Source organism: Phaethon aethereus (assembly GCF_964289735.1).
Source record: "Phaethon aethereus genome assembly, chromosome: 1".
Lineage (NCBI taxonomy): Eukaryota > Metazoa > Chordata > Aves > Phaethontiformes > Phaethontidae > Phaethon > Phaethon aethereus.
This window is the reverse complement of record NC_138575.1, coordinates 40,884,415-40,905,377: the sequence shown is the minus strand read 5'-3', so window position 1 is coordinate 40,905,377 and position 20,963 is coordinate 40,884,415. Positions and strand designations below refer to the sequence as shown.

The window sequence follows — 20,963 nt, the reverse complement described above, 5'->3', positions numbered from 1 at the left end:
GGCGCGGTTTGATCCCGGTAGGCAGCGAAACACCACCCAGCCGCTCGCTCGCTCGCCCCCAGTGGGGTGGGGGAGAGAATCAAAAGTGAGAAAACTCACTTGGGTTGAGATAAAGACAGTTCAATAGGCAAAGCAAAAGCCGCGCACACACGTAAAGCAAAACAAGGAATGCATTCAGCACTCCCCATGGGCAGGCAGGCGTTCAGCCATCTCCAGGGAAGCAGGGCTCCACCACGCGTAACGGTTACTTGGGAAGACAAATGCCCTAACTCCAAACGTCCCCCTCTTTATTCTTCTTCCCCCTCCCCCCGTATACGCTGAGCATGATGCCATATGGCATGGAATACCCCTTTGGCCAGTTGGGGTCAGCTGTCCCAGCTGTGTCCCCTCCCAGCTTCTTGCACACCCCCAGCCAACTCGTTGGTGGGGTGGGGCAAGAAGCAGAAAAGGCCTTGACTCTGTGTAAGCCCTGCTCAGCAGTGACAAACATCCCTGTATTATCAACACTGTTTCCAGCACAAATCTGAAACACAGCCCCGCACTAGCTAGAACAAAGAAAATTAACTCTACCCCACCCAAAACTGGCACAGGCGGACACCCCGTGGGCTTGAACCCACTGTACATGCGCTGTACAGGCAGCCAGCACAGGCCTGGCAATTCAATGTATTCGGAAAACATCATCCAGGGGGAAGGAGAGTTGAAACATTTTCTGGGATTTCCAGGCGACCGAGCACCTGGCTGACTCTCAGACAAGAGCAGCATAATACAAGTATAGGCTGAATCATTACACTGGGCATCTGCTCTTGCACTTTTGGACCTGGTGCATGTGAGATCCCAGGCAAATAGCAAAGTTTTTCTTTTTTAACTACACTAAACTTCTAGATGGAAAAACAGATCATGCTCAGGGATGCTCAGGGTTCTGCTACACTATTAGTATTTTCTTCTGGCCTCAAGATCCACTAACTCATTCAGTGGTAACCTCAATGCAATTAATGTCACGAAGGGACAGAAGTCATCTGATCCCATTTAAAATGGTCAAGACACGACTGTTAATATGTCATCCCATTTAAAAAAAGTCTTTCAGCTCACTGTCATTCACAGCAGGAGCCTGAAGACTATTTAGCACAGTTTTTTCAATGCCAAGTATTTAATTTCTGCCAGTTTCTCCCTAGCTTTTGCCAAGTTGGATTTTTGTTGCCTCGGACATGTCAGAACACAGCCTTCGTACAGCAACCTGTCATCTTAAATCTGAATAAAATCTTCAAGAGTACCTTGCTGAAAACATATGACAGGAGTAAAGAACTAGTTGAAAATTCTCGAATGGGCAAAGTAATGTGTAAAAAAATCACCACAAGCATTTTCACAATGAAAATAGTTGCTACCCCACATGCACCTCACCCCAGACTATAATCACAGAAGTTTTTTGATGGCAAGAAACACTGGGAGCTTATATTCTCCTGCTACAGTGCTCTGTGCCACTGGGAAGAGTATTTCAACCCATAACAGTGTGATGAAAACCAAGTGGGTCTAGAAATGTAGAATTTTTGTCAAAAATGCACATGCATTATCATCTGTGACCAGGTGACACTTCTTAGGAATCACCCTCAAGTACAGACCATAAAAAAACTAAAGGCACAAAGTCCAGTTTGTTGCTGGGATATTACAGAACGTGTGGTCTATACTATAAATACTTCCCAGAAAAAACAAAAAAACAAACCAAAACTAAACCTTTACGTGTTTAAGGACAAAACAGTGAGTCATTTAAGGCAAAAAACCCTACAGACATTGCAGTTAACCCCAGCTGAAGCACATACATCTAAAAAAATCAGTGAGAAGGCCATCCTTAAAGGAAATCCCAAAACAGTGACAAAAGAAATGCCAAACGAAGGCACAGAAACAAATTAAACTCTCCCATCACATCATCAGGCAATAAATACACAGTTAAGACACACTGCTGTTTACAAAAGCTGTGGTCAGCTCTTTTTTAGAGATTAATTTTTCTTCCTAATGTTTCCCTTTCACTGCTAAATAAAGAATTTCATTCAGAGTAAGGTTGTTCACATGTAACTTTTACATTATAAGTCTTTAAAAGCCTACAGTCTCGCCGCTGTATTTACTTTCTCTTCTCTACAAAAGTGAATGATCATTCTAAACATACCCCACAACACTATTTATACTGTACTTGGTTATTACATCTGTTTTCTTCCTGTCTGAGCAACTAATGTGAAATTTCATTCAAATAGCTTTACCTTAAAAAATTATTTCCTAAATATAACCAGAAAGATTTCTGCCATGCAAGTGTGTACCCACATCCATCTTAGAAAGCCATGCAGGCAAGACATTGTTTTTCTTCAATATTTCTGTTCTTCCATCACACTAGCATGTATCATAAACACCAAGAAAAAAATAACCTGAATTTAGAAGTAAATAGTTCATTCCTGCCATTTAAAAAGTTTTTTTTAAAAAAAGATAGCTGAAACATATCTCATTCAAACAGCAGCAGCGGTCATTAAATCACACAATTGTAATGGTAATGATGCTACTGCTTTCTGAAATGGAAATACTCACACCCAATAGAGAATTGACCTGTTGTTCCCTAATTTAACAGCACTTATTTCAGAGGGCATTTCCACAGCGCTACATATGTCTCTCAAAGTTTTGTTTGGTTTTAGTTTTGTTAGGAAAAAAATAAGATTTATATATAAATAAAGGGCAGCTGATAATAAGAGAAGGTAAAGGCCTGTAGGACAGAAGCAGGTCTCCTGACTGCAAATAACAGTTTATTGTGTTACTGTCTTCTGAAGACTGGAGTGCATCCCAGCTCAGCAGAGCTCCTACCCATTAGTTCTTGCTGCTATATGTACAATAGCATGTAACTTCACAATGATCAATGGGATTATTTATTTACACATCATATACACGATTCCATTTTAGAAAGAGTTCCTGGAAATGCAGAGCTACGGTCATTGTCAAACAATTTGTTTTTCTCATTTTTTTTTTAATTTAAAAGTGAAACAAACAAGAAAGTGCCGTACAACTCAGCAAGAGGTTTAAAAAAAACCATCCAGGGCCATTCACAAGTCTTTTTTTCATATCAAGAGCTTCATCGTCTTTTCTCCAAAGAACAGAATGATCGGTGACATTTTAGTTACACTGCCGATAAAAATAGAAGTAGTAATCAGTAAAAAATATTCCAGCAAAATAAGGATCTGTCGAGCAGGCTGCAAAACCCTGCAGAAGAAAAATAAAGGAGATTCATAAGGATCTTCTCTCAGATCAAATGCTATTTGTCTTTTGCTGTGTTGCCATTTGAAAAGGCTTACCGGTGCAGCTACACGGAAATAGTATGCACTGTCATACAATTTAGCTACAGGGAGAGTCCAAATATGCTGACGTCCCTAGATGATAAATGAGAGCGAAATATTAGATAACCTTATTTTGCATTAGACTGGAAAGAAGGGTAGGATCTGGAAACATTTCACTGGCAAATGCAGTGCAAAGTAATTACGATAACAAGACTTCATAGCTATAGTCAGAGTATTTAAAGACAAAGTGCTGACTTTAAACCCTGCAAATGTGGGTTTGCTCTGATCAGTGCTGCCCAAGAACTGACAGACATCTGGCTCCCAGCGATACTCAGCTGTCTCTGAGTAACTGAACTCCCTCCCTAGTTTTCCAAGCAAATCCCACAATAAATACGGATTGTTCCTCATGTGTCAGGTGGCCCAAGAACTTTAAGGTGTAATAGTAGCAAGTGGCAATTCTGCTGATTTTGAAACAAGAACTCTAGCTGTCCTCAGAAGGCAGTGAAAGTTCCTCTAATATTGTAAAGATATGAGTAGCATCTTCACTCAGTATTTCAAAAACAGACACAGGTAAGATTTCATGCTATTTTTGATTGCAGTGTCCTGCCATGTACAAATGAAATAATATATTATTTGCATCTGAAATATTTATGCTACACTGAATAAAATAAAATTCAATCCTCACCTCTTTTTAACCCAATGATCCACGATAACTTCTATTTCATAAGTTTCTAGTGTCTCCACTCCTTCATCTTTCCCTCCTCCCTTCACTTTCTGACACATTCTCTCTGTTGGAGATGGTATGTTCACATCACAGAATCACAGAATCACAGAATCACTAAGGTTGGAAAGGACCTTTAAGATCATCAAGTCCAACCATTAATCCAGCACCACCATGACCCCTAAACCATGTCCTGAAGCGCCACATCCACACGTTTTTTGAACACTTCCAGAGATGGCGACTCCACCACCTCCCTGGGCAGCCTGTTCCAATGCCTGACCACCCTCTCAGTGAAGAAATTTTTCCTAATATCCAATCTAAACCTCCCCTGGCGCAACTTGAGCCCATTTCCTCTTGTCCTATTCTACTAGTTACTTGGGAGAAGAGACCAACACCCTCGTCGCCACAACCCCCTTTCAGGTAGTTGTAGAGAGCGATAAGGTCTCCCCTCAGCCTCCTCTTCTCCAGACTAAACAACCCCAGTTCCCTCAGCCGCTCCTCATAAGACTTGTGCTCCAGACCCCTCACCAGCTTCGTTGCCCTTCTCTGGACACGCTCCAGCACCTCAGCATCCTTCTTGTAGTGAGGGGCCCAAAACTGAACACAGTATTCAAGGTGCGGCCTCACCAGTGCCGAGTACAGGGGCACAATCACTTCCCTACTCCTGCTGGCCACACTATTCCTGATACAGGCCAGGATGCTGTTGGCCGTCTTGGCCACCTGGGCACACTGCCGGCTCATATTCAGCCGGCTGTCAACCAGCACCCCCAGGTCCCTTTCCGCCGGGCTGCTCTCCAGCAACTCCTCCCCAAGCCTGTAGCATTGCATGGGGTTGTTGTGGCGAAAGTGCAGGACCCGGCACTTGGCCTTATTAAACCTCATACAGTTGGCCTCTGCCCATCGATCCAGCCTGTCCAGATCCCTCTGCAGAGCCCTCCTACCCTCCAGCAGATCAACACTCCCACTCAACTTGGTGTCATCTGCAAACTTACTGAGGGAGCACTCAATCCCCTCATCCAGATCATCTATAAAGATATTGAATAAGACCGGCCCCAGAACCGAGCCCTGGGGAACACTGCTTGTGTCCGGCCGCCAGCCGGATTTAACGCCGTTCACCACAACTCTCTGGGCTCAGCCATCCAGCCAGTTCCTCACCCAGCGAAGAATAAACCCGTCTAAGCCACGAGCCGCCAGTTTCTCCAGGAGAATGCTGTGGGAGACGCTGTCAAAGGCTTTACTAAAGTCCAGGTAGACAACGTCCACAGCCTTTCCCTCATCCACTAGGCGGGTCATCTGGTCATAGAAGGAGATCAGGTTGGTCAAGCAGGACCTGCCTTTCACGAACCCATGCTGGCTGGGCCTGATCCTTTGGTTGTCCTGCAGATGCCCTGTGAGCACTCTCAAGACCAACCAACATGATACAACTTATGTGAGACTGCTGAGTCCAAATGATTGTTGTCCTGCCCTTTGGCAGGGCATAAGCCTTCCGGTCCCTAGGAAAATCCTCTTGAAAGAAAAACTCTTCAGCTAGGCAGCATTTCTATTCTGAGTCACACCAAACCTGAATGCTCATTGCTGCTGGAGCGTAGTTAGCTTTAGCCTTCTGATGTGGATTTCAGGTTGACACAGGAAATCTCTTTGACCAGTTTTGGCAGTAAGCTTCAAGGGTATTTCTGCATTGCAAAACTCCCTGGGTCTGACTTAATTCTGTTGGAATTATGGCAGACAGGTCAAAACTTGGACAATTTTGGCTTTCTGATGGCTTTGCAGCAGTTGCAGAGAAGCCTGTAACTTTTTTGCAAAGACGTGAAAAGTTGATCCAAAAGTCAGCTTAAGGGTGGGGGTATCCCAACAGCTCTAATTTGACAAACCACCAAAAAAGTAATTTAAAATCAGTTAAGAACATATCATGTATGGCACCATAGATCAGAAATCTAAAGACGGCTCTGAAATGACCTCCAACTTCAGGAAGGTTTCTCCTACAATGTGTTCAGAAATGCTGCTATCCTTGCTTCTCCCCTTCCTCCTGATTTAGCCAGAATGAACATTTCCAAGCAATGTGGAAAAATTGAGGCCTTGAGTCTTCTATTTCCTGCTAATTTGAAAGGAGTTTAAGGCCTTCATCAATTTACTGGAGATGATCAAGTTTCCAAGATCCAGTCTCTAAATGTTTTTTTACTGGGGAAAGTTAATATGTTTTAACAGCTTTTATTCCCATTGAGGCAATATAGAGAACGACATGTAAACAACTCCTGCTTTTACAGTGAAGAACTTTCCCTAGAGAGATTTCTTGGTAAACTCCTGTTCACACAGAAATAAAGAGGAATACTACCATTGTTTCCAGTGAATTCAAGACTTAAAAACTGGAATTCACTACTCACAAGGCGCTAATGGAAACAGTAGAGTAGATGAGAGTTTGGAGGACTGTCTCCTAAGGCCCTGGTGAAAAGTACTCCTATTTCTTAACTGTTTCTGGACATACAGAGTTGTAGTGGTGAGTTAGGCTGAAGCAGACTCAAAACCGTCCTTGTAGAGTCAGCAGGTAGTTTCTTATAAAATTCAGCGGAAAACTGACTCCTGCAAAAAGGTTGCATCTCATGATGGTCATGCCAAAGCCAGCTATGAGTGGCAGACTAAAAGTACCATTTGGATCTCTACTACCTTAATCAAGATCAGAATTTTGCAGCCATTAATTTTGTAAGTCAAGTTCTAATGGACTATTTCTTTTTTCCAAGTGCCCATAAATACACTATTAACAAGGTCAAGGTGACTAGCTGGCATGAGCTTCCCTCCTTTCCACACTCCGGAGCTGAAGATCTTCATGGTATCGTTTATCTCTTCATTCCTTACAAACAGTGATGCATAAGGCTATTCAGCAGAACTAGATATTATAACAAGGTTTTTTTTCCACCTTCCGTGTCTCACTCTACTCCAGAATGCATTCACACAATGTTGCTTGAATCGAGTGTCATTCAAGGGACTGTGACGTCTTATGAGACTCTGATGCTTTTATGAAAAGCAAACAGAGCTTGCAGAAGGGAGCACCATTCTGGACAGCAAGGGGAGCTTAAAGCTAATCACGAATTATTCCAGCACTGTATGGTTTCAACTGCCAAAACTATCAGAAAAATTAACACTTTTTTCCTACATAAAGCTCAATTTTATTTTCAGTTTTGCACAGTACCTTTAATGCGAGAGATGAAAAAAGAGCCATGTGCTGGGCAGTATATAAAAATTATCCCCACAAGCCAGAGTATTGCTGCAAAAATCTTACCTGTGTGGTTTCTAGGAAATCCTTCCTACTGTTTTGGCTTGAAGAATAATGGGAGCAATAATTTCCAAATGTGACTTTGCAGAGAAATACGATTAATGGTTCTGTGGTGCTTCAAGAAACAGAGAAAAATAAGGATCTATCCAATTGCTCTTAAAAAGGAGAATCATATATATAAATACAAAATACATACAAGGCAAAAACATCCAAAGAATCAAACTGCAGACAAATAAAGTGAAGGAGCTTACTTCACTGGTTGATATGAAGGAGATGGTAAACCTAAGCCACCAACTTCTGATCTTGCCCCATTCTCTCCGATGAATGGAGGCTGTTTTGCATTCAGAAACTTGGGCGACCTTTACTGTTGTTAAGATAAATCTAGAAATGTACATTAAACTTCCTCAGATCTCAAGCATATTCATATCAGAAGCTATTGTATATGACTTTTTATGCAAATTAATGGTCATTACATGCTTGAGTTGCATGGCTTACATCTTGCATAGGCATAACATACCTGTACCAGAGGGTACCTGGGCATCTAAACACAACATCAATTTTATGCAAGACAAACCCATAATAAGACTTAAAACGAGGACCTATACAAATAACTCTCATTTGCTACTGTACACATGCAAATGTATCATTAAAAAGAAGTAAAAATATCCCAGACTTTGTTTGGGAAAGCAGTCGTAAACAGAATTTCATTCAGAATTTTTCAACAGCAAGGACCCCATGGTCATATCTTCTCCAAACTATCCCTAGGGAGAGTTTCCAGCACTTCCTAGCTTACCAGATGGCTTTTCTGAGAAGAATATAAACAAACAATAATGCCTTGGAGATCCAAAGAAACTCAGATATGGCAATGGCTAGCAGTAAAAATGAAAGCAGAAGGTGAGGAAAAGGTGACATCAATATTTACAGTTTATGCTGTGGGGAACAATGAAGTACGCCCAGCAAAATGTGCTTTCACAACCTTAACGAGGTATTTAAGAAACATCAATTTTAAAGCATATAATTCATATATGGCAGATTCTCTTTCCTACACAGGCTGCCAGTAGTGTGTGTTGCTTTCATTTGATTTTATTCAGCAGGCGTAAGAATTTTCCAAATATTTGAAGTAGTTACAGTGTCTTACAATATTCGGACACAGCAATAATCCAAATATGTTTGGGTTTTCTTAAGCGTTTTGGGTTTTGTCAAGTTTGCAGCTTTGTTTAGTGAAAGTTTACAGCAAAGGTATATATTGAAAATTCCCCTCCCCTCAAACCACAAACCAATATCCAAAATAAATTCAGCACGTGCTACAGTGAAACTCTGAGTATGATGTATTTAATCCCTGCACGGGAGGGCTGCATTATTAGTTTATAATAGCATACACTTAAAAGATTTTCAGTTGCTGTAGAAAATAAGCAGGCACGTCAGGAGTACCGTTTTATTTCCTCTTATCTGAAAAAGGCAGATCTTTACAAGGATAATATTCAAGATCAAAAGATTGGACCTAAAGACCATAACTTCACAGACCCCTTTCTTGGAGAGACCAGAGTCATGAAGTGTCACCAAGCAGAGTATTTGGCAGCTGTTCTAGCTATCGCTGGCCTTTCTCAGAGAAGAACCCCAAAAGAAAGGACTTGTTACTTCTGTAAGAACACAATAGAGCTAGACTTTGAGAAAATATCTGCTGAGAGGAGTAAGTTTGCTGCTTATTCCCACTGTAAGTCACAAGTTTATTCATTACCAGAGGCTCCTGCACAAAAGTTCGCTCCTACAGTGCTTGGCACAACAGGCCAAAAAAAGTGTTCTCTAGAGTTATATGTACATATATACATTCCTAATAATATTTATTTACACCAAAAAAACTTAAATCCTTAGTCTACAGGCCACAATCCTGCTAATATATGCATACATGTCTGCTCAAATTATTATTAAACTGAACCTTAAGACTACTGGGTTTTAATGTTTGCATTAATGGGTGAAATTGTCATTGGGCTGAGAGCAGTACTGGACCTCTGCTACAGCAACCCAGAGGTCTACATTAAGAACTTAGTTGTGCATAGGTTTGTCCCACTCCTCTGAAAAGGGATAAATTACTGTCACAATAGAAATCAGGCAAGAATTACTATAAGAAAAATGAACCACTGCCTTCTTATGTATGTATTATCTTTAATTGTACTTACTTTATTTCCAGTGAGATTTGTACATCCATGGGTGTATATTTGTTAACAGGAATAACATAGCTGTAATTTCCAGACCTGAAAAAGGTGGCATTAATGCACATAAGATTTTGAGATAGGTAGTATCTTTGCAAAAACATGGAAATTGTATTTAATTTAAGAAGAAAAAAATATCAAAAGATAGAATAACCTCCCGCACACCAGAGGAAACAACTCTGAGAAGACAGACAAGTAGCCATGCCACTTTAATGGTATTCTATTCCACCATAATAAAGCATAATAAAACAATTTACCTACCTGCACTGTAGATTTTTACTACAATAGCGATTGTCAATGCTTTGCTGATTTTCCAAAATCTGTATGGAACTGATTGTTGTATCAATCCCTAAAAATACAAAGAATAATGTTTTCTTCTTGATTATTTCAGAAATCTTAGATAAAAGCATAATAAAGTTGCAGTCAATACAGTGGTATCTACTCCTTTACTTGCCACTGCAGGAGTTGCTACAGGTCTAAATTAGCTCTCAGTAAAAAGCCTTTGGTTGACTACCTTCCTTCTGCCATTACAGGGGAGATAAGATCCTTGTTCGATTTACAAGGACAAATACCCTGGGCAGGCACCTAATACTGTAACATTTTATTTTGGGCAGATGTTGAAGGCTATTTTGGTGGTAGTCTGAGCAGGATACAAATATGCCAATGTTCATTTTGATGTACTAGAAGCCACGCTCATGCAAGTAACCATTAATTTGAAAAACATTATCTGTTCTGAGAGAAATAATTTGGAATGCAACAAAACTTGTTTCTAGTCGTATGTGCAGCAAAACTACCTAACTGTAATGAATATTATAATTTCTTCATAAAATGCTGCCTTGAACTTGGAAGAGCTTCGCAAGTTTTGTAATATTCTACATAGACAAATATCAGGAAATATGAATCAAAATATGGTCAGCTAACCAAAAGTATATATGCACTTTGGTCCTAAGTAAACTGTGGCAATAGGAATAACTAAAAACAGCAGTAGCAGGATACTATATTGATATCTTCCAAACACATCCTGAACTTGGAAGAAGTTTACAGTCTGAGGAATTGGAATATGGAATAAAAACTCTACAAAAATTTGTATTTTAAAATTAGCTCAACATCCTACGTACAAACAGATGTGTACACATTGTATTTATACATATGCACATGCAAGATATGTTTCAGGGCAGCACGCAATGCAGCTAGATATCTAGACTAGTAATTGAAAAACTAGTTTCTGGGGAAAACCACCACCTCAATCCATAGCTGGTGTACCGATTATCAGGAAAGATAAGGAAAGCAACTGGCTACCAGAGTGATTATGTCCGTAACTAAGCTGGATTAAACTCCCCCATTTGCCACAGGCTTCCTGTGACACCTTGGGCCAGCATCTCTGTGCCAAGACGGCCAGTTATGGTGAGATGAAGAGTATAGCCACAGTGGTGTGGCTCTTCCCTGAGGCAGATTAACCCTGCAGAGAGTTAGGCAGCAAGAACCAGTGTGCTAACACAGCAGCACAGCTTCTGCTTTCACAGCTGGCCTCACAATCGCTGCACTGAGCTGCATCCTGAAAAGCTTATTTCTTCTGGATACTTCTGCAGCATCCAGTCAGTGCAGGTCCATAGTTAGGACCTGCAGCATCTCAGACATCTAAACCAGCCCACTTCAGTCTGCACTGTGGAGGGCCACCAAACAGAAGGGGCCAAGCAGGTCTAATCCCCCCCGAGTGGGCCTAGGTTCACACTGCCAATGGTTTGGGGAAGGCCCAGGTGTGGAGGGAGTGCGTGAGCCATCAGAAGATAGCCAGACTCCAGCTGTTGCCTACGGCATCAAGCTGCTGATTTTAAGTCTTGCAACATGGTGCAGACAGCATAAGCAGGACCTGGTTCAGGAGGCCCAAGCCTGCTCTTCACATCCCACTGTGAACAGAGGTTTTGTGTTTCTGTGCCTCTGTTCTACAGCAACAGTTCCCTACTTTGCAAAGAAACTTGATTATGATAGGCTGACCTGTGCTCCGATTATAAAACACCTATGTGACCGTATACACTAGCTATATACACTGTAACTTTCAACATGCAAATAACCACATGTATGCTTAAGTGACGGAGGGAAATTGAGCACGTTCGTCTCCAAGAACTAGCACAGATGAACATTTCCCTACAACACAACATCTCATTACAACACGTATCATAGTAGTGCCACAGAGTCTCTTCTCTGAGGTGTGTAGCCGTGTAAAAAATCAGCAGGGGAATGATTTTTCCGAGATCACCCCACAGGGGCATACCCAGGCAACAAGCAGAACCTGTGTTCTGTTCCTCACATGGCCCCACGTAGCAACCTGCTTTAAGTGCATGCCAGAGTATAGACGTTTTAGCATCCAAATATTGCCTAATCTTTAATCAAACATTTATAAAAAACCCCAAACCTTGAAACAGGGCATCCACATGAATAGAAAAGGCAAGGCATAATCCTGCTCATACTAAATGAGTGTCAGAGCCTGCCATTATAACATACGTAATCAGAGAAATCAGAGAAAGGAATCAATATTTTCAGCCCAGACCGGCTCTGACAGCGGTGTGCAGTCACTGAAAGGGGAGACTGAAATCAAGCCAAATGTCCTGTGTCGAAGAACTCCATTTCATCTCCACTGACACAGGCAGTGTCAGGATCCTGAAGCAGAGATGGCCCCTTTCAGCAGCTGATGTTTTTAACCCATTAGGTCAACTGGGCCAAACCCCAGACACCTCCTTTACACTGTATCATGCATTTCCTGCACGCAAATACCACACTCATAGGCTTAAGCATTTTGCTGTATAAGGGTTAGCAGTGTTGAGCACCTTACAAGATTTCAGCCCCTGTCAAGGGAAATGTCATTTGTCATTTTATTGCACCTGAAGCAAAGTCTAACAACTTCTCTTAGGGAGAGGGCAGCCAGAATGTCTATAAAAATCTAATGAAGATGTAAGAATAAATTGTAATGACAAGAAAATTATAGGAATCACAGGTATTTAATAGATTCCTAAGTGCTAATTCTCTATAACGACTAGTTATAAATGAAATTTTTCTAAATTCCAGCAGTCAAATTCCAAGCCTAAAAGTAGCTCTTCGAAGTTACACAATTATGCACTTCAATAGGTTTTAAAAAAAATATGGGACTTACAGTCATTTCCAAGATCAGGTCTTCCATTAGATTTTTTGACTGGATCTCCTTCAGGTAACGTGTTACTTTTGCCTCCTGTGAGAGTACGTACAAATGTCCCCAAGTTAGCCTTGCATGGTTGTAACAGCGAAATACAAATACAACACCAGAAGGTGTTTTGTTAATTAACTCTTGGATAAAGGCATGCGTAACCAACAAGAGAAACCTTGAAAATACAATGTACCTCTATTCATAAGAAGATATATATGGTCAAAAGAAGTTTCTAGATAATGAGACACAAGCTTTTGAAATTCTACAGGATATCTAAAACATTTCAAAAAATAGCCTAATACAAAAGATTTCATCCCACACACAGAATATCATCAATTGTTATAATAAAGAGGCAAAGGGAAAGCCAATATCCAGTCAGCACAAATCTGATCATAAAGCCACATCTTTCGTATTAGTGAGAAAACAAATAAATAGGCATCTGCCATGCAAACACAGGCCAGGGGAATAACTTAGCTTTCTGAATGTGAGATGTAAGACACAGAGGACTGACCCAAGTAAAACATGGTACTTCAGTGAGAGAAGGTTGAGTCACCAAATTAAAGAAACTAATACACAGCTCTAACAACATGATCACCATGTTCACTGATGTCACCTCTGAAATTTCAAACATTGAACTAGGATGGGAAATACAAGCTGATGGGGTTTTTTTCTTTACTCTGTTCATTTTCTCTTTAAAAGATCTTCAAAAGATCTTTTGAATAATCATCATATTGTATGACCTGGGGAAGGCAAAAGGCCCCTCAGGCCCATGGGAAATGGTTTAAAGCTATTCCTGTGCTTTTACACTAATTGCCAGCCAAGAATCTGTCCAGAGACATGTTACCAATAAACTGGCACTGAGAAATGTTGATCTTGCCTAAACTAACATGCTTCATCAAAAACCATTTCATCTGGGAAAAAACAGAATCATGTATTTCTAGAATACCAAAATGCTCCATTCCCACATTTTCCAAAGGAAACATTCTGATTTCAAAATTACTGTTTAGAACAGAAGTCACTGCTTCATTGTATGAAAATTTATTTTTAAAAATGAAGTATCAAAACGCATTATTTCACTGAGTTTGAAACAAGAAAGCTGGATTGACTTTACTGTTTTATTATTCATTCCAGATTTTGGATTTCATTTCAGTATTGGGAAATATGAAAATTCAGACTTTCCTCATGCTAGTAGGTGACTGAGAGCATGGAACAGCATTAACAACTGGAATCTGAGGACCCAGAACCAACGTAATACAAAATCATCTCTGGGATTTCCATAATTTTTATGTTTTGATATGAATCTGTGATACTGCTGCCCATTATTCTTTGAATCAATTTTCTGTTTACTTGCTCGTCATACAGATTTGACAGTTCTGCCAGCCTAGGTGGTAACTGTTGCATGACCAGTAGTCATCTGCTGCCCCATTTCTTTAGACTGCGATCTGCTGCCACACATCTAGAGAAATGGCAACTGAACACATGCAATCAGTTATACATATACAGTAGGTCTTGAGGCAGATCTAAAAAAGACCTATTCATTCTCTCATTCTTCCTTTTAATTTACAAACTAGTTCTCACGTCTTCCTTTCACTTTCTTCTGTTTTCTCTTAATAGTCTAGATATGTTAGCAATGCATTAAACGTTCTCTGCCTTTTTACATTTTCATTAACAGAGAACTATTCTGTAGGAAAACCTGTATCCCCGGTAAAGGTACAAGACTGCTCACTGAAAGAAAGATGTTCTCCCTGTAGATACAATAGTTCAGCTGTGCAAGTGTTGGCAGGAATATTTATTACATACTCTGAATTACTAAACACTGAATACTGTGATTCTTTGACACATGATAGAAGAAAGCATTAAGTGGGTATGAGAAACCTGTATAAAAACTAGGACAAAGACAAATTTACTTCACAGAGATTTCAACTATTTAAACTGAGTCAGTAAGCAGTATAGAAAATTATTTTTACTTGGTTTTTTACTCTTCATAAAATTATTATTTCATTGTCCTTGAGGCTGATGCAACCCAAATGAAATGTAGAAAACAGGACCCTGAAGTTATTTTTATTTGGAACTCAATTTGCCAACTGAAAACACCAGGAACCACCAAAAAACCACTGTAGCAGCCTTCAATAAATTGTGGTAAACTTCCACTCTGTCACATACGGTAACTCTGAGGGCTTTCTCAAAGGCCCATGTGGGGTGTGAAGATCCAATTCAATAATAATAAGTATAAAAGTATAAGCATGACCAGAATGTAATGAAGACAACCATTATCTTCAGATAAGATTCAAATAAACTCATCCAAAAAATTTGGTATCCTTTTTTTCCTCAAGCACTTTCTGGTTTTAATTCACACAAATTGTGATATTCTATAGGAAGTATAGAAAAAAACTGCTGATGATTTCTTGTGGTGGTACCTTGCTATGAATAACTACCGTCTGAAGACAATAAATGAAAATACATTAAGTTGACCAAAATCCATCAGGAACCCTCACCAATCTTTTACTGCCAGGTGAAAGACACCAGGGAGAAACAACAATCTAAGAGAAAGTACAGACAGCCCCTGGTTACCACTGACACTTAACATGAAGGGGCAAGGAATGAGAACTAATGGCATGGAAGCAGAGAGCAGAAAAGGGCCAGATGCTGAAGGGTATTCATGCTCCTCCTTTCCACTGAAATCAAGAGGAATTTGAAAGTCTAAATCCCTCAGAGAAAGCAGTTCTTAAATAAAGTATGAGAAAAAAGGCCACATTAAGCTAGACTACATAAAGATGTGCTGAATTTTTGTTTAATAAATTTTCTCTTGCTTATGAATGCTTTTGTTTCTGCTTCAAAACTCCTAGCAGCCTTCTCAACAAATCTGAGATGCAAGGGATTAGGAGCTACACTGGATGCACTCAGTAATAGCCTACACCCACAGAATTCAGGTATCCCATGGTGGAACAGTAAAAGTTCTGTTAAATATGAACTCCTAAATTAGCATTTAATTCAACTGTGATGTCAAATAGTTTTATCTTTCCATGAATCAGACTAATCAGCTGTTTCTAAAATATCCACTGTTTATCTTGATTATACCCCATATTTAACTCCTAGCTTTTTGTTCTGAAAACATTTTCCTTTTCATTTATCTTGGCTACAGCTACATTAAGCAGTTTGTTGGTTTTCCTTCTGTTTGGATTTCATATTGACATTGTTACCTTCCGTCTGGGAATACATTCAGCTTCATTAAACTTGTGCAGATCTGAAATCTTTCAGTAGCTTATGTACTGTGCTGATTTTTCACTCTTGGATCCACACTTAATGCTATTTGGAGCATAAGACCTTGAGAAGGTAATGCTTTGTGTTTATTCTTATCTTCTCTTTCCACCTAATATCAAAAGCAGCCAACCGGGGACAGAAGGTTTTCATATTTCATTTTCATCCATCTACAGTTGCCTCATTTATAAATGAGATTAATGTCTTTTTAATTAATTAACACTCTTTCAAGCTTCAGAGCAATACAAATCACTTAGGTATGACCTCTTGAAAGCACTGTATTGAGCTGTATCTGCCACAGGGCTTACTGCAGCACTAATCACAAGAGTCACAAGGCATGTGTCATGCACTTACATGCAGCTTGTCTGCAGACAACAGCACTTTGTGGTGTAAAGAACGGCCAGTGGGTGAATCCCACTGAAACAGTTCCTGTGGTAAGAGTGTCACAGCAATTGGCAATGCCTGCCCTGGTAGACATTCGTCCTTCAGAGGCTGAACTGCATTTGTTCCCGATTTCACCTCAACTTGCCAACTATGGTTGGTGCAAGAATTGTTCCCAAGGCCAAGAAAGGAAGAGTATGAATGCTGGGTTTAGTAATAGTAACACTTGCTTCTAGATACTGACAATGTTAAGGCCTGGGAAAGAGGAATACAAATTCCAACAACTTGTACGTATCTTTGTGTATAAAATCTTCCTTATAAATATTATAGAAGTTGTAAACAATACACCTACTCTTATATTACACACATAACATCTGGCAGAATATATCTGAAAGAGAACTCATTCCAGTAAAAGTCATTTATTTCATAGAGTTCCACCTTCAAATAACATTTCTCTACTCAAAAACCCCGCCTGAATGAGCAGAGTTTTAATTCTAAGTCTTATGTTTTCTGGCAATTAAATTTCTGTTTCTGGCCACAGAAAAGATGTACTATCACCACACTGACACCATTAAGTGTTTTAGGTTTTTTTACATCTGTTAATTCACCCTCCGCTACCCCCAGTCAACTCCCGGCCAACTGTAGCCAAAGGTTAGTTAAAGGGATTAGCAACTTTCTAGTTCACATGAAATCATTTACCATGAATGGCCAGGAAGAACAGTGACACCTGACAAAACATCTTAGGACCCAGAACTCTTAAAGGTAACCAGGCCAGATTTTTCAAAAACATACTGACTGCAGGGATGATTAGCTATACAAGCATTTTTTAAATCTTCTGGCCTAGGCACTTTTGTTGCAAGCTAACTACCTTTCAAGATTCTTGCCCCTTCCCCCACACTCTTCATATAGTGTTTATTCAAATGGTAAATAATAGAAATGAATATTTCAACTTACGTTTCTGCTTTGCATTAGTTTTCTCGTAACTTAGAGATTTGACTTTTTGTTGATGAATTGAACAACAATAGACCTTGTCACAAGGCAAAATGTCACAGAAATTCACTTCAGGGATCCTGCTGATGGGTTGCGTGCTCTGAGAAATTGTGCTTTCCCTCTGAAATGCTAAAGAAAATAAAAACAGACATAATTCTCACTAGCGCTGTGTGTCTATTGGCATTTTATAATAGCACAGAAATTGAAAGCCTGTTATGTATATGCAGACCAGCAGAGATACAGTACCTGCTGTAGTGGTAGAGGGAAAGAGTACAACAGAACTGGAGGTACTGCTGATGAAGAAAAAGAAAAACAATTCATTAAGAAATGGGCATCAGAGTTGTGGACCAAATCCACAATCTATTACTAATTCTAATTCACTAATTCAACTACTTGCCTGTAAATGAGATGTTTTTCAAAACTTCTGTCATGAACGCTAAGTAAATATAGGGTCGATATTGTCAAAGCACTGTAAAAAGAGAATTATTCTATAGATTTACATCCATCTCTTATGTAACATAATATGAATAGTACCCTGACAGCACCTTGTCCAAATGTAGTAATGTCAGAGTTAACTATCTGATCACTTCCCCTTCAGTGGGAAAAATTTCAACTGAATTTAATGGGTTTTAGGTCAGATACTTGTATACAGCTAAACTCAACACAAAATATGATCAGTTTTCCATCGTAATACAATCACAACACCAGTTCAAAGTACTTAGTTCACGGAGAGATTGTAAGCCACAGGTTTTTGTCATTTTCTCTTTCCAGTTCAATCCCAAAAGTCCAGAGCCTACTTTCCTTTCCACAAGTCCAGTGTCACAAGTTAAACTTTCAGACTGCCTGTTTGTCACAGGACAAACATTGGGAACAAGTCCAGCTCCATTTCACACAACAGAATCACTCTGTACATCATAAATTGTACTTAGGCACAGAATGATTGCATAAAACATGCAGAGTCTCACAAGTCCGGCTTTGCACCTGTAGCACGAGCCACCAAGATACACTCAAGGTGCACCATACATAGTGAACATGGACAGAGATTAGCTGTGAATGCACCACATGAGTATCTCACTTTTCTAAAACAATTTCAACTTTACAATATTACTAGACATGTTCACTGTTAATTTTAGTACATTGTGTTCTTTGAGTAGGAAGGGTGAGAAGAAGAAAACATCTTCTTTCTGATAAGTAGAAAGGGGAAGGGAGAAACAAGTCAACTTGTTGATAATTAATTGTTACCATAGTGCCATAATAGCAATCAAAGCTATTATAGTCACCCAGAAAATCTTCATGGAGCAAGACTCTTTCCTCTTTGACAAACAGACCTAGAAAACAAAAATGTTTGGTTAATTTAAGTGGCACATAACTAAGCTATTACTTGCAGATTAAGAAATACTACACTAGTCTGATTTTAAGTTAACCTTGTTCCTTTTTGAGGAACCATACAAGGCATCCTTATATAGGGGTCAATGTCTAAAGAGAAAAACTCAAGCAATGAAAGGCTCCCTAAAACGGTGATTGCACCGCACATTGTTGGTACTCTGGGGACATAAACATTTCACAGGATGAAAGGCTGGGTAAAAATAACAGCTCCTTCTCTTTTCTTCCTGCTATTTTTCATACTCTTGAAGTATTTCAAAATCAAATTAAGAACTCAGTAAGCAGTGGCCAGAACTAAAAGATGAGCAGCTTTCAGTATATGGTCAGATCACGTTAAACCGGGGCTGGCGTAAATACAGAAGAAAGGCACTTTCCAGACAAGTAGGATGATCTTAGATGATGGAGCATTTTATTGTTATTATGGAATAAAGAACATTTATTTTCTCTTGCTCTTGCACTGGCAAAAGCAAGATAGGCAAATGAGTGTTGGTTCATCTTAAAGAATAGGACTTAGCAGCCTAGGAAGACTGTCTTGAAAAAGCTCAGCATACATTCCCTAACTCATTCAACCCCTGTGAAAAGCAGTCTCCTCTTTCTATACCAGGATGTGGTGAAGAGGAAATGATTCCGCAATAGCAATGACATCCTCTCCGGGTCTTAAGTACCTGAAAGACAGCATTATCCAGTGCAAACCAGGAGATGCTAACTGCAAACCACACTGAAAGACTCATCCAAGGAAGAAAGCTGAAGAAGAATTATCACTGTGCAGACTTCCAAACCGAAATGAGCATTTCTGTGTAAGGCTGCACTGCATCATGTAAGCACACCTACAGGCTCAACAATTCTCTCCTATTGAGGTCTCCTCCTTCACAACGTCACACAGCATGGATCTACTCTCACACAGACAACGCATAGGCAAGAAGTCGAAATGTCTCATATGTATTTTCTATCTCAGTACAGTTAGTTTTTAAGATTCTAGCATGGCACTAAATAATTCTGGATAGGGTATTTGATTCTGTATTTAGAAACATGATAGCTTTCAACAGTATTTCAGCACTTACAAAAACTGTCTCATAGGCATATTTCATGTATTTAATTTCACTCACCTTGCTGGATTTTAGCAGGACTGATTTTTTTGATGGCAAAAGACTAGTAGCTCGACTACACCCACTGTAAGAGACAAAATCTTTTAACATTCATATGCTTCAGCAACTAACAGAGGAAAAAGAGGTATTTTCAATAGGGTGCTAATGTCACTTGCTTTTGCAATTTTAACATTTAAAAAGAGAAAGGCAGAAGTGTCATCAGATTCATTTTCAAGAACAAAGGCCTCCAGTTAACTCATTCAGGTGAATGCTATTAAATGCTACATTTGATTTCAGAGAAAACTTGGGAAAATGATTTAGAAATAGGAAATGCTCATCACTTCCACTGAAGCACTAATGAAGATTCTTTCTTGCAGAAGCAGCTCTGCAGATTTCTCTTGGCAGCAATTTCCAAGCTCCAGGGCTGTAACTGGACATAATCTATCCTTGCTTTATGCAACTGAAGCAATTACAAAAATGACTGCAATTTAACAAGCCATTTCAAATATTAATTTTGTCAGTGAGTTAAAAAATATGACAAATTTGCATTTTTTGCACAACTTAAATGCTTGAAATGAGTTGAACTCCATTGTCAAGCAAATTGGTTTTCACTTCTACCACAGAGGCCACTTTACCAATTTCTGTGACAACTATCAGAGAACATTCTAGACAGAGGTACCTGACTTTGCTCCCTTCACTGGCTGTTGACTTTAAACTGCTCATCCGTTTCAGCCTGGCCAGTTTCCTATTCCACTGTTCCAATTCTTCTATTCTGACTTCAAGGTTGTTGGTTAGTTTACAAAGCTGCTTTACAGCACCAACATTCTCCATAAAGATCTGATCCTGAGAAGCAAAACAATGACAAAAGTAGATACAGTATATTCATCAATCAGATGTAACAAGCAGTAATGAGTACAGAATTCATCTATGTACGGATACCCTGAATATTCAAAATGCAAACACAAGTTATCTCACTGTAAATGGGACGCACTTATGACAATAAAACCCTTTTGCCAGATTGTAAAAATTGCTTATGTTCAATTTGCAATAAACTGAAAATGAGGACTTGCAGAAAATTTTGAAGAAGCTAACGGGCTTTGCAGACCAAAAATTTCAACTATATTTTACCTTCGTACTGTGTTGAATTTTAAACCTTAATACTGTCACAACAGGTGTCTAGTATG

General features: G+C 39.6%; 1 protein-coding gene across 1 annotated transcript in view; it reads right to left on the bottom strand.

The window, feature by feature from the left end:
• Positions 1 to 3,144: 3,144 nt before the first annotated feature.
• The window catches only part of MYRFL (myelin regulatory factor like), a gene marked incomplete at both ends in the record, with an annotated part of 47,852 nt that continues 30,033 nt past the window's right edge, over positions 3,145 to 20,963 (bottom strand). Inside the window, 12 exons of the mRNA XM_081996263.1 lie at positions 3,145 to 3,231; positions 3,324 to 3,398; positions 7,301 to 7,409; positions 9,472 to 9,546; positions 9,766 to 9,853; positions 12,653 to 12,727; positions 17,276 to 17,432; positions 17,553 to 17,604; positions 17,709 to 17,780; positions 18,554 to 18,639; positions 19,801 to 19,864; positions 20,459 to 20,622. Of these exons, the coding sequence (XP_081852389.1) occupies positions 3,145 to 3,231; positions 3,324 to 3,398; positions 7,301 to 7,409; positions 9,472 to 9,546; positions 9,766 to 9,853; positions 12,653 to 12,727; positions 17,276 to 17,432; positions 17,553 to 17,604; positions 17,709 to 17,780; positions 18,554 to 18,639; positions 19,801 to 19,864; positions 20,459 to 20,622 (1,104 nt within the window). The remainder of the gene's footprint in view (positions 3,232 to 3,323; positions 3,399 to 7,300; positions 7,410 to 9,471; positions 9,547 to 9,765; positions 9,854 to 12,652; positions 12,728 to 17,275; positions 17,433 to 17,552; positions 17,605 to 17,708; positions 17,781 to 18,553; positions 18,640 to 19,800; positions 19,865 to 20,458; positions 20,623 to 20,963) is intronic.